Source organism: Taudactylus pleione, unplaced genomic scaffold (genome assembly GCF_031769625.1).
Source record: "Taudactylus pleione unplaced genomic scaffold, aTauple2 ptg000041l, whole genome shotgun sequence".
In the NCBI taxonomy this organism is placed as follows: Eukaryota; Metazoa; Chordata; class Amphibia; order Anura; family Myobatrachidae; genus Taudactylus; species Taudactylus pleione.
Window position 1 is genome coordinate 24150084 of NW_028284443.1, and position 13787 is coordinate 24163870.

At 41.8% G+C, this 13787-nt stretch overlaps 1 protein-coding gene across 1 annotated transcript in view; it reads right to left on the reverse strand.

Annotated features, from left to right (window-relative positions):
- ZNF277 (zinc finger protein 277) overlaps positions 1-13787 on the reverse strand; it is a 105709-nt gene that overhangs the window by 32678 nt on the left and 59244 nt on the right. The window contains exons 3-4 of the mRNA XM_088457715.1: positions 3146-3234; positions 1460-1542 (exon numbers count right to left, since the gene is read on the reverse strand). Of these exons, the coding sequence (XP_088313841.1) occupies positions 1460-1542; positions 3146-3234 (172 nt within the window). The remainder of the gene's footprint in view (positions 1-1459; positions 1543-3145; positions 3235-13787) is intronic.

The window sequence follows — 13787 nt, forward strand, 5'->3', positions numbered from 1 at the left end:
GAAGACATCCTGAGCGAACTTGCTTAAACCAAAATTTCAAATCAGAGACTTCATAAATCTACATGGTCCTGACGAACTTCAAACATAGCCAAAAACCTAATCCTTGTAAAACTACACGACCATGGAGGGAGATGCTTCTCTAACTAAACAGCAGAAAATGACTGACTGTTATACAGACTGGCATGCTGGGGGAGATGTAGTATCCAGCGTTAAGGGGGATTAGTGGTAACAGCGCACGTAATGTGCGCTGATACCGCTTCTCTCCCATGTATTAAAGTGGGGTTGGGTGGTAAATGACAGGGGCACTATGCGCCCCTGTTATTATCGGCGCTATCTACAAGATATCGCACCAATGTGCCACCCAATGTATGAACTGTCAGTGGCACTGACCATTCCGATAGCTGCAGCTATCGATATTGACAGCTGCAGCTGTCGTTCCCCTATCAACACAGCAGGGACAGCACTGTCGCTGCTGCGGCGGCTACTGCACTCCGGGATGCATGAGAGATCAATTCTCACAAGCGTGGACTGGAAGCAGTAATTGTGAGAATTGAACCGCAATTCATAAGAATGTAATCCAGGGCTCGACAAATTTTTCGAAAATCTAGGAGCTAGGATGAAAGTGTAGGAGCCAGACCATCGTTCCCCCTAAAAAAATTACAGGAATGAGTGAGTTGCACAGCTCTATGTGTTATGCAACTGTTATACACCCTATACTAGTCCACAAAATGATCACAGTTGAGTGGCTACAGTAAAATGGAGACCTCCTCATTGGTCTTCACAGCTCCCTTGCTCCACCCTTCAGTAATAAAGGACCACATTTCACATAAAACAATGGTGCCAGAAAGTACAACAAAACCCCCTTCCCCTCATGGTCACACCACTATCCCTCTGAAGCTGCTCCGCAATCCCTGGCAATGCACAGACCGTACTACCAGAGAGCTCAATGCAGCCGGAGTCAGGAGACAGTAGACAGCCGGGACGTACAGGAGGATCAGCGTAGACTGGGACAGATAGCAGGAATCAGAGCAGGTCAGGATGAAGAGGAGTCGTCAGCACAGGTTGGGACGGACACAGGCACAGCAGTCACCGCAGGCGACACTCGGCACATGCACTCCTGTGCATGATATGAACACCGCAATACTATAGACACGAATTTCCGCCAGAGCTGATGAGGATCTGCTTCCTCCCTCACTGCAAAATCTGGTAGCCATGGCGACCTGGCCCCTGGGATTTGTTGAACCCTGATGTAATCCATATATTTACATAACTGATATATATACTGGTGGAACTGACGGATTAAAACTGGCAAACAGATAAAAATAAGGTGCAGTATTTGCATCAACCAAACAAATTCTGAAAATTATAGCAAATGTGATCAGTTGCTATGGGTTACAGCACTATCTTCCACAGTTACAGGGGAAGCAGTATAGGAACGCTGCTATGGGTCATTACTCACCAGCCTCTCCTGCTGGAGCTCTTCCCGTAGGACTCTGTCTTCTGGCAGAACATCACACAGGAGGAAGTAGTTTTCTTGCTGATCTAAGGGTTGATGAAAATATACAACAATCATATAAACAAACAAAATGGTTTTCTGCCATAAGAGCAAAGGTCACACAAATGTGGCAATCACACCGTATACCAAAGTTCAATTTAAACATGGAAAAATTCAACAAATGGACATCTGTATTTCTCTCTGGCTGCTAATAAAAAAAATTGTAATCCCATATTTTTAGGGCCTGATCCAGAGGTGGACGCAGACGTGGCTTTGGCTGCGTCTACTGGTAGTTGCACATCTGCAACTTTTTGCAAAATGTTGCTACAAAGTCCAGCCCTGTGTTTGAATGTGCTAGGATTGAGAAGCCCACTTTCAACGTCCGTACATTCTGTAAAGCACGGACACACGCACGCACGCACACAGAGCTTTTCTCTTTCTGATGTATACTGCTGTATATGGAGAAAAGGACAAAGAATCCACATTTATGAAATCTGCATTTGAAACGCATTTTATTTGATAAAAAGCACAATGTTCACTTTTCAATCCGATCAAGCATCTGTGGGATGTGCTGGAAAAACAATTCCGAGCAATGGAGTCCCCACCTCACAATTTACAGGACCTGCTGCTTACAACTTGGTACACAATCAGCTGGGATCGGTATGAAATACCGACGCTGGAAGACCGGCACCAGTGAAGATCCCGACAGCTGTAAAGGTAAGTACTAACTACCCTAACCCCTCCCCTAACTCTCCTTTAGCGGTGCCTAACCCTAACCTCCCTCCCTAGTGCCAACCCTAACACCCAAGTGCCTAAACCTAATCCCCCCTAGCTTATACCCAAGTCTACCGAGGGGGGTGCCTAACCCTAACCCCCCCTTCCCCTAGCCTAACCCCAACCCTCCCGGCGTTGTGCATAACCCTAATTCCCCCCGGGAGCCCCTGACCTAACCCTCCCCCCCCATCTGCACCTTCCGCCCCGGCTTATCTTCGATCGGTAGGTAAAATGACAGGCGGCGGTATTTCGATGCCTGTCATTAGACCCCTGCCGGGATTAGCCAGTCGGGAAGCCGCCGGTCGGCATTTCGACAGTCTGCTTCCTGACTGCATTCCAACCAGCCATTGCATTAAAACCACCTGGCTAATATTGTGTAGGTCCCCCTCGTGCCACCAAAACAGCTCTGACCCGTTGATGCTCGGACTCCACAAGAACTCTGAAGTTGTCCTTTGGTTTCTGGCACAAAGACGTTAGCATTTTTTTTTGCCGAAAATGTATCAGGAGACTGTGCTGATTAATTTCATACGCAATACTCTTATACTTGTGTGCGAGTGAGTGTCTGAATCTGTATACCAAGTTCTATGATGCAGCGGCTGCTGTTTTTTCCCACGACTAAGTTCCATTGTGCTGCATATATAGGCTCAGTCACACACAGATATACAAGTGTGGCATATGAAATTAATCAGCAGTCTCTTGATGTGTCCAAGATGCATTTTCAGCAAAAAAGTTGGCAAAAGACACTTGGCACAAGGCATCTCGTGCCACGTGGCGTATTGAGGCTAGAGGTATGAGGACACATCTATACATACACACAAGTGCGTGTTGTTTATCTGTGCATAGGTTTTCATAAAGTTCTGCCATTCTATCACTAACCTTCTGGAGCTTCTGAATTCGTCTTTATAACTGAACAGAAATCTGTGATTGCCTGCTCTGCAAATCTTTTCTTCCAATAACTGGCATATCTAGGGAAACAAGTAAATCTAATTTTAATATTCCTTATAGTGCAAGTTAACAAAACATTCTGCGCAGTCTGCAAAGGGTAACAAAGTCACTAGGAGAGTCTGCTTATGAGTCATTAAAGAAAAAAAATCAAGGATTGGATATCTTGTTTTTTATGCTATTGGTTAATTAACTAGAAATTAACAGTTAAATGTTACGAAGAATATTCTATACAAGGTACACAGATGACCGGTTCATCTTGTGGACCAGGTCTAAAGGAGATTTTGGGCCACATGTAATAGGGTGAGAGTTTAGAATTGTGAGAGTTTAGCAGTAAATTCTCATACTTTTTTAAACTAGGCCAATGTAAAGAGTATAAGAACATGGAAACTCGCATTTTTTTAGACTAAAAAAACTCTCACGATTTAAACTCTCATCAATGCTTTCCCATTTTGAAGATAAAACTCGACCAATGTGAGAGTTTACTGCTAAGCTCTCAAATTTCTAACTCACATCCTATTACATTTGGCCCTTTGTGTCTGTCCTTGTCCAGAACAACTCTACAGGTGGGATCATAAAAGTCACATTTGAAGTTAGTAATACATCTAGGGGTCTATTTACTAAGCAGTGTTAGGAGACAGAGTGAAAAGTGATAAGAAAGTGATAAGGTGCCAGCCAATCAGATCCCAACTGTCATTTTTCAAACACAGCCTGTGAGATGACAGTTGGGAGCCGATTGGCTGGCACCTTATCACTTCCTTATCACTTTTCACTCTGTCTCCTAACACTGCTTAGTAAATAGACCCTGAAGAAGGCTAACCAGCCGCTACGCGTTGGACAGAGACAGTCTTACACACACCATCATCTTTATTGATTTATTGCCAGAGAATCTACCAAAGAACCCACCGAATTCGTCCGGCACACAACATATGTGCACACCCAGAGCTGCATAATAGAACTACATTTCCTAAGTCTCCCCACCTGCTGGTGGGTCGAGCGGCCGGCCGTGTTATCAGTCAGCCGGGACCACATGACCGCAAGGAAGCGTGGGCTCCGTCAGACGTCCCCGTGGCCGGCGAACAGGAAGGAACCACAGCGAGTGTGTAACTCTGCACACACTCAAGCAGCAGGCAGCGGGTCGATTACCACCAAGGACAGTGGAGGATCGTGGTGTTTCACAGGACATAGGGTAAGCTGACGGCGCGGAGGGCACGGGACACCGCCCCTCCAGAGCGCCATAACCTAGAATTTTTTTCTACCATTTTTATCCTTCATCCTATTTTTTACAATTTTTTCTTTTTTTCCACTATCTATTTGGATGCTCCATGTGACAATTACCCACCCTCAATGATCATATCCATACGCACACAACCCTCTCTAACAACTACTAGTCCCAACCATTTTGGCACTAGACACCTCCGTGTTCCATCCGGCATCCTTCATTATCCCCCTTCCTTATACCTTCCCCCCTGCATCAGAAGTGTTTAGCAGACAAGGAGCACTGTGACTCCATAATAACTCTGCAACTTATAAATAAATAAAATACTCACCATTTGTACTTAGTTATCTCTATTCATTTATCTCATTACCACCTCACCATCTTTCAAGCGCAGGCACAACTACTGCTTTTACTTATGCTAATTAGAAGTGGGGATTACTCCTAGTACCCACTGCTCATACTACTACTCCAAGAGTAAGTGCAGGTAGTATTCAATTTCTAGTAAATAGACCCCCTAGTCATTTATTAGATGTTCCGATTAGTCTAAAACACAATTTGACCATGCAACAATTTATAGTTAACAGACAGATTGCAACACAAGTGTTCAAACAAATAGCCATCATCGTATAAGGGGTCTGCCCTTCTCATAGTCACTGTGGATACATGAAATCTCAGATAACATCCAAGATAAACTGTATATTTACAAATAATTAAGATGACCTAAAAGTTTCTAGTAGGAGGGATATAATTATCAATATCTACAGACAGCCAAAAAGAAGGTATTGTCCATCCCCAGAACAGAAACTTTCAAGTCTTTAGTTAAACAAAACTAGAAAATTGCTTATCCTTGGTGAACAATTATTTCACAAATAGTAACCACATAGCCAAATCATTGAAAGAACTGTGACCTATATTAAACACAGATCCAGATCCACCAGCAATAAAATACATTTACTTAATGCCCTCTTTTAGTGGATGAAAGGTCACTGCTTGTGACCAAAACATTGACTTCTCACTAATATTGTTTATAAATATATAATATTATATTATAATAATATTCTAATATTGTTTATAAACAATAAATCGTCTTTTGGATAGAGTCCCTGGTGAGTGCACTCTACTTTTTACTTTTGTCATATACAAATGTTTCCCCTACAGGTACTCATTGAGTTTGCACCCTGGGCATTGGTTTATATATCTATGTGTGTGCCAACCTTACCCTGGATAGGGTGCATTATCTCTTGCATGACTGACTAACTCCTTGTGCCCCCTTGGTGGTTGACATAAGATACTACTACCTGATTATCTGTATCATTACACTATGATTTCCTAGAATTACTTTTTTTAAAATGCATACAAATCTTTTATTGCCTTTGTCTGTTATTGTTCAAGGGCAGACTGGCTATTTGTTTTAAAAAATGTCTAGAAGTGACTGCAAATATCATCCCTGTTGTGATTTCATTAACCTGGTCAGTGATTCTGGAGACTCGCCAGTCCAGTTTATCACCACATCCTGAGGGCACGTAGTCTAAACACAGCACATGTTTTCAAAGGTGACCCCTCAAGGGGAGATGGTCTTCTCTGCTGCCTCGGACCCTTATCTAAGCACCAGACATGATGAGGATAGGTTGAGAGCAACACCAAGGTATACAATTCTGGAGGTACAGGTGTTGTCAAACTAGCTAGGTCTTAGCAGACAAATATGTTCTGGGGTCATAATTGGAGATTGCAGAGCAAATAGGAGACAATCTGGATTCGGAGTAGGCAGCTAATGAAGAGAAGTCCAAAAGCAGGCCAAGGTCAGGACTGGAAAGATCAGAATAGTCAGAAACAATCTAGGTCAATCATAGCACTCCTCAGGTAAAAGTGGCAGGTTCAGGCACAATCACAAAGACAGGCATATCACCAGCTCTGAATGTGTTCATTCCTTTTTTACATACCCACAGCCTGCAGGAGGTTGGCTGTGGCCAGGAAGTGGGAGTAAAAGAAAGACTGTTCAGAAAGATGACATATATACCAGATGCAAGGACTAAACAATTGCCTCTGCTGTGCCTTAACTGGCTGGAGCGCTGGTCTCAAGACTTCAAGGTCCTGGGATCAAATCCCGAGGAGCTAACCAGAACCTTTTATTGCAGCCTTGTGTGTGAACCAACATTTTACAGAGCTTGTCTGATCCTAATTTGGCAATTTAGTTAGTTTCGATCCTCACTATTCCAGCTCCCAAGGAAGCATGCCTGCAGATACCTCTTTTGAAGTATGGCCCATGGAACAACTGTAGGTTGTTAACATCAATCGTAATACTCTTTCGAAATTTTCTGCCTTTTTTCTCCTTCCTACAGTTAAAAAAAAAAGCCTTTTCCAAGTTAGTGTTCAACTCTGACCCTAAGAATTTAACTTTCTGCGATGGGACTAGATTACTTTTTTATTTGTTCTATAGCCATCAATGTGGTGTAAGCACAATGCACTACTCTTGTCTTAATTTGTATTGAGTTCTTCTTCGATATTGCTGCTATAAGTATATCTACCACAAGCATCTTTACAAATTTTGCTGTGTATATTGACACCAAAAAAGTAGACATATGCACTGGAAAGGTTGATTGAATATTGCACATCTTAAGAATTTTTGAAGGTTTTCAGTTATTGGCACATAAACATATACATCTACAGAGACCCCAGAATCAATCTTATGGATTCTCATGGATTCTATCCTGAATTTGCTTGCCCTTATATACAGATTGAGATTTCCTTTTGTGGATTTTGAACCTTGCAAATAAGTTTTTGATCTAGTAGCATGTTTAAGCTTTCTTTCATAGGCACATGCTCTTTCTGATATATTGGGTGAGATTTCTGAAAAAAAAATCCTTTAGCAAATTAATAATAATAATAATAATAATAAACTTTTCTCTTAATAGGACTCAAAGTGCTTTACATTTGCCTTTATAGAAATAAATATAAAATAAGCTTAACAAGGGCTTGGGTGAACAGGAAAGTCTTGAGTCTATTTTTGAAGGACTCTAGAGTGGAGGCTTCATGAACTGTTCGGGGAAGCAAGTTCAATAGAATCAGAGACATAAAATTGAAAGCTCCACCCCCAAATACATTTTGGGAGATTCTAGATAATGTCAATAGTTCTTTGTCAACAGATCACAGTAATCGAGTGGGACAGTAAGGGATAAGAAGCTGCTTCAAGTACCTTGGGCCCTGGTCATGTAGGGTTTTGAAAGACAGTAAGCCATTCTTGAAAACGATTTGCCATCTTACAGGCAGCCAGTGAAGGGAGTAGAAAATGGGTGAAATCTGGCTGGAACGGGGCTGGTTGGTTAATAGCCTGGCAGCTGCATTTTCTACCATCTGCAAGCAATGCAGTTTTTTGGCCAGTACCCGAATTTGTATATGTTTTTTATTATTTCCAGCATTCACTCGTCTATTGCAGTTATGCTCCATATTATCAGGAGCTTGTCAGTATGCATTCTACTTTTACGAGACCTCAGACGTCTTCATGAGAAAGATTTTAAGGCCCGTTGGAAGCCTTTGAGTGCATGATTGTTAACACTTTAACCAATTTTTCCCAGGCATATACGACAACCTTGCTTTTTTGAGGTTTGCTTTTGAACTAATTCTATTTTCTGTTATCACTTTAATTTCATGAACAGTCTTAGGCAACTCACTTCTCAATTCCATTTTCCAGGTCATCTCTGGACTTCACTGCCATGGTTGCCACTAGTATAAAAGGTGCTCCTGCACATTTATGCAGCCAGCATGCACCTAATGCAGTTTTTTTTATCCATACCATCTTTGACATGTTACAAAGCAATTGTGATCTTTTTAGATAATCTGGCAACTGACACGTCCACTTTAGGTGGTTCATTCCATAGCTTAGTTATTAGCATTAACTGCATGCTTACTAGGCGTTTCCATCTCTTCTAAAATAATACCTTCAATTATTCTATTTACCCAACTGCTCGATTCCTGAAAACAAAACAATATCTTGCATTTGTTGTTTTTCACTTTCAACAAGTTAAACATTAAGTTAAAGCTACAGTTCAATGAAGCAACCCCTGATTCCAAAGCATAAACTTCTAACTCCACCAGTCAGATCCCCAGACTCTTCATTCACTAATGAACATAGGCCCTCATTCAGAGCCGTACGCTCTGAGCAGAGCGCACGCTCTGAATGAGGGCCGGGCTCCATGAAAATGGAGCGTCCTCCTGGACGCTCGTATAGCTGTGGGTCACCACCCACAGGCTATACGAGCGTGCATTGTGATGGCTGCGATGGTCGTGACCATCGCGACCATCGAAATTGCGAGCCGGAGCCTGCGGTTGAAGTTTTCAACCGCAAGCTCCGGAGTGATTTTGGCTCTATCAGAGCCAAAATCACTCCCACTGACATCACTAGTGATGTCAGTGGGCCGGCTTCTGACGGGAGGCGTTCCCGTGGGAACGCCCCCGTCAGGGAGGCACGCCCCCGGCACGCCCACCAAAGGGGGCGTGCTGTCAATCAACATTGACAGCACGCCCCCTTTGATCGGACACAACGAGCGAAGGACTGGCGCATGCGCACGATGGAGCTCCCTCCGTCGTGCGCATGCTCAGTCCATAACATCGACCCACTTGCGAGCGGACAGCCGCTCGCGAGTGGGTCTGAATCAGGCCCATAGTTTTAACTGCTTTATAGCCTCCTTTCTAAAAAACGTATATGCCAAAGTTATTTTCATGCATTTATGAACTTTTCTGTTTACTTTGAGCACAGTTTGAACATACTTGAATGCTTCTGGGAGACTCTTATTACAGAAAATCTAATACTATGAGGGGTATTCAATATGAAAGGTTAACTTCCCTGGCGAAGTTAACGTTTCATATCGGAGTTTTTTTCTGCGTAAAGGTATGGTGCGCGCTCCCGCTTATCCCCGTCTTCAAAATAAAATTAATGAAAACGGGAAACTCCGAAGTTGGATTTGCGTAAAGTTACGAATTTTTCCTTAAAATAATTGTAAGACCCCCCTAAAGTTGTAAAAACATGGGGGAACACTATGGGTACCCCCGTTTTAGCCTTTAATTGAAAGTCGGGATTTAAATAGCCGCAGCAGGTGTTTTTTTCCCGACATTGAAGAAGTGATGCAGAAGAGCACTTAGGTTATTTTTTTCATTTTTTTAAGTGGTCCCATCAAATTTGGGGTACATGAAAATGGGTACTAGCATATTTTTAAGTCCCTAAAGTAATTTTTAAAAAATTCTGCATTTGTGCACCTGCCGCTATAATTCTATTCTAGAAAATATCTGCCGCATACTTGCAGAATAGCCCTGAACCTATTTCCCTATTGTTTAACAATTTTTTCCCATTTTTTTTTTCACCCCAGTTTTTAAATTCATTTTTTGGGGTGTCCCTATTTTTTTTTTAAACTTTTTTTGACACAGTTCTTTTCTAAATGTCAATCTCAGGGGTGCAGGCTATTTTTTTTAAGCCTGCACCCCTAAAACCCCAATTCTGCACTTTTTTTCGACACCTATTCAATGGTGAAAAGTTATCACCGTTTTTTATCAAAGACTTTTCAAAACTGCGATAAGTCTTTGAAATTGAATACGGTGTAAAACTAAAACCAGTGATATTAACGCAAAAAAGTTAAAAAGTGCGATATTAACACAAAAAACGATGTTATCGCACCCATATTGAGTACTCCTATGTGTGTCTTTTAGCTGCTGTTTCTGCTGAAAACCACCTTAGAAAAAGTAACTAGTTTTGGGCTTATGATGACACTCTGGCCCGGCACCCTTGTAATCCATAGTCTTTATACAGATCACAATGTCGTACATAGTGTTGCAGGAAACGCTGAGCACTTGAAATAATTCACTTCTCAGCCTTTATCTTGGCTTTAAAATGGCCCATAATCCTCAGCGGCCCTGAGCTATGCTTCTGACGTTAAGTTCATAATGCCCAGTCTTAAACGGATCTGGTCCCATTAATTCATTACCACTGGGGAGTGCAGGCCGTATGTCTCCTGTGAGGAGGCCAGTCCCACCACCTCTCCCCAGCTCTACTACCTAAGGCAGAGGTTCCCAATCACGGCACTCAAGGCTCCCCAACGGTTCAGGTTTTAGAGATATCCATGGTTGAGAACAGGTAGTTAAATCAAATTGACTGAGGTACTAATTAAGTCACCTGTGCTGAACCATGGATATCACTAAAACCTGAACTGTTGGGGAGCCTTGAGTACCGCGTTTGGGAATCTCTGCCCTAAGGCATATCTCACAACTTTGGTATATTGGAAGCTATTTCCATAAAAATAAGTTTTCATGTGACCATTTTCAATTGGGATGTAAACACGGCCACTATGATGCAGCCATGCCCTTCAGTGTAGATGTGCATAAGGAGAGCAGGAATAAATCTGCTGATCCATTTCCTCCTTCTGGCAACAACACAACCACAGGTAATATTATAAAGAAGAAAAAATAATGAGATATACAGTACTTGGTGCACTCCAGGGGTTATCAAAGTGGTATTCTGCCAATGTATTGTATGTTGTATTATATATCTTAAAACATAACCTTTAATTGTTCAAAAAGAAAGATATCATACCCAAAGTCATGGGTCTTTGGTGAAAATATATTAAAAAAAATTAAAGAGAGAAGTAAATAAAGTTAGAAAAATATGTGGATTTATAAAAAAAAGAAATCCACTGTGTCTGTCTCTTATATTCAAACAATCTTTATATTGGAAATATGCAAATTAACATACACATATATATATATATATATATATATTCAGTCACACTATAAAGAGAAATTAATTGTATAGTCATTTTCTGTGTTCTCAAGCTCTGGACAATACTGTTTGTTTACATTCAATACAATAGTTACACTTTCTAAAAAATAATTACTTGTTTAGACACAAATAGATACATAGTTTAGGCAGTCGAAAAATTCACTTTTACCAGTGTAAAACTTGTTACACTGGTTACGTTAAGCTAATGTGAGGCTGTCTTTTTTTTCTCTTTTAACACACTAGCTGTGGTAAACTGATATTTTGTGCTAATCTTGTAACAAGGTATGATATGTCCCTGTTATATGATGCTATTTTGTTTGCAAGAATCCATGGTTGTTATGTGCACTCGATCTCGGTTAGTATGTGATTATTGTCCCAGGAACATGTAAGTATATTATAAGAGTATCCCCTGACAGCACACCCTGTTGTTGTTATTTATTATTATTATCCTTTATTTATATGGTGCCACAAGGATTACAAAGTACATACACAAATGAGCACACAAGAAAAGCAGTTATTCACAGTAAAACAATGCAGGACAAATACATCATTTATAATCATTGTTGCATAACACCTAAATAAGCAGCAGGGTGCCAGCAACCAAGTGTTAGGTGCTGTTGTAAGTTAAAATATAAGTAAGGGAAGGAGAGGCATGTAAGGGAAGAGGGCCCTGCTCATGAGAGCTTACATTCTAAAGGGGAGGAGCAAACATACAGGGGTGACACAGATGGGCTGGCTTGTGAGGAAGGAACATGGAGTAGTGGGTTAGGATGAGCGCTGGAAAGCTTTGAGGAAGAAAGGGGAGGGCATTTGAAGATTAGGAGCCAGGAAGCAAAGTTATCAAGGAATTTTGAGCTAAGGCCAGGGGGGGCGAAAAAAGGCAGCTACTCAAAGAAGTTGGAAGAAGCGAATGTCACTGAATGGAAAGAATGAAATGGAGAGTTTAGAAGGTAAGAGATGGTGGGAGTGACCAGACGATAGAAGTACCCCAACACTGTGGCAACCTCCAGGCCAGTGAGTATGAAAGAATGTGAGGCCCTCAAAGGAGATAACTGCAGAAGTGGTATCAGATGGGTAAATTCAGGATTTAGTAATGGCTAGGAGATTCAAGGAGCTGGAGATGAAGCGGTCATAGATGTGTACCAGTTGATTATAGACGGAACTGGATTTCCAGAGGACACAGGAGAGAGGGACAGAGGGTCTCATTCAGACCCGTTCGCCTACCGTCTGGGGCCGGCCCCACTGACATCACTAGTGATGTCAGTGGGAGTGATTTTGGCTCTGATAGAGCCAAAAATTACTCCAGGGCTTGCGGCAGCGAGACCCTACCGCAGGGTCTCGTCGCAAGCCCGATGGTCGCGATGGGTAACCCACAGCTATGCGAGCATCCAAAAGGCCGCTCCAAATTTAAATAGGACGGCCCTGATTCAGAGCGAGCGCTCTGGTCAGAGCGTCCGGCTCTGAATCAGGGCCAGAGTTAGGAGGAGAAAGAAGGAGATTGTTAGGGTGGCTGTAGTGTGGGGTTGAGATTGTTTTATAGTAGGGGGATAAGGATAGTGTGGGCTTCAAAATGAAATCCTTTAGCAAATTAATAATAATAAACTTTTCTCTTAATAGGACTCAAAGTGCTTTACATTTGCCTTTATAGAAATAAATATAAAATAAGCTTAACAAGGGCTTGGGTGAACAGGAAAGTCTTGAGTCTATTTTTGAAGGACTCTAGAGTGGAGGCTTCATGAACTGTTCGGGGAAGCAAGTTCAATAGAATCAGAGACATAAAATTGAAAGCTCCACCCCCAAATACATTTTGGGAGATTCTAGATAATGTCAATAGTTCTTTGTCAACAGATCACAGTAATCGAGTGGGACAGTAAGGGATAAGAAGCTGCTTCAAGTACCTTGGGCCCTGGTCATGTAGGGTTTTGAAAGACAGTAAGCCATTCTTGAAAACGATTTGCCATCTTACAGGCAGCCAGTGAAGGGAGTAGAAAATGGGTGAAATCTGGCTGGAACGGGGCTGGTTGGTTAATAGCCTGGCAGCTGCATTTTCTACCATCTGCAAGCAATGCAGTTTTTTGGCCAGTACCCGAATTTGTATATGTTTTTTATTATTTCCAGCATTCACTCGTCTATTGCAGTTATGCTCCATATTATCAGGAGCTTGTCAGTATGCATTCTACTTTTACGAGACCTCAGACGTCTTCATGAGAAAGATTTTAAGGCCCGTTGGAAGCCTTTGAGTGCATGATTGTTAACACTTTAACCAATTTTTCCCAGGCATATACGACAACCTTGCTTTTTTGAGGTTTGCTTTTGAACTAATTCTATTTTCTGTTATCACTTTAATTTCATGAACAGTCTTAGGCAACTCACTTCTCAATTCCATTTTCCAGGTCATCTCTGGACTTCACTGCCATGGTTGCCACTAGTATAAAAGGTGCTCCTGCACATTTATGCAGCCAGCATGCACCTAATGCAGTTTTTTTTATCCATACCATCTTTGACATGTTACAAAGCAATTGTGATCTTTTTAGATAATCTGGCAACTGACACGTCCACTTTAGGTAGTTCATTCCATAGCTTAGTTATTAGCA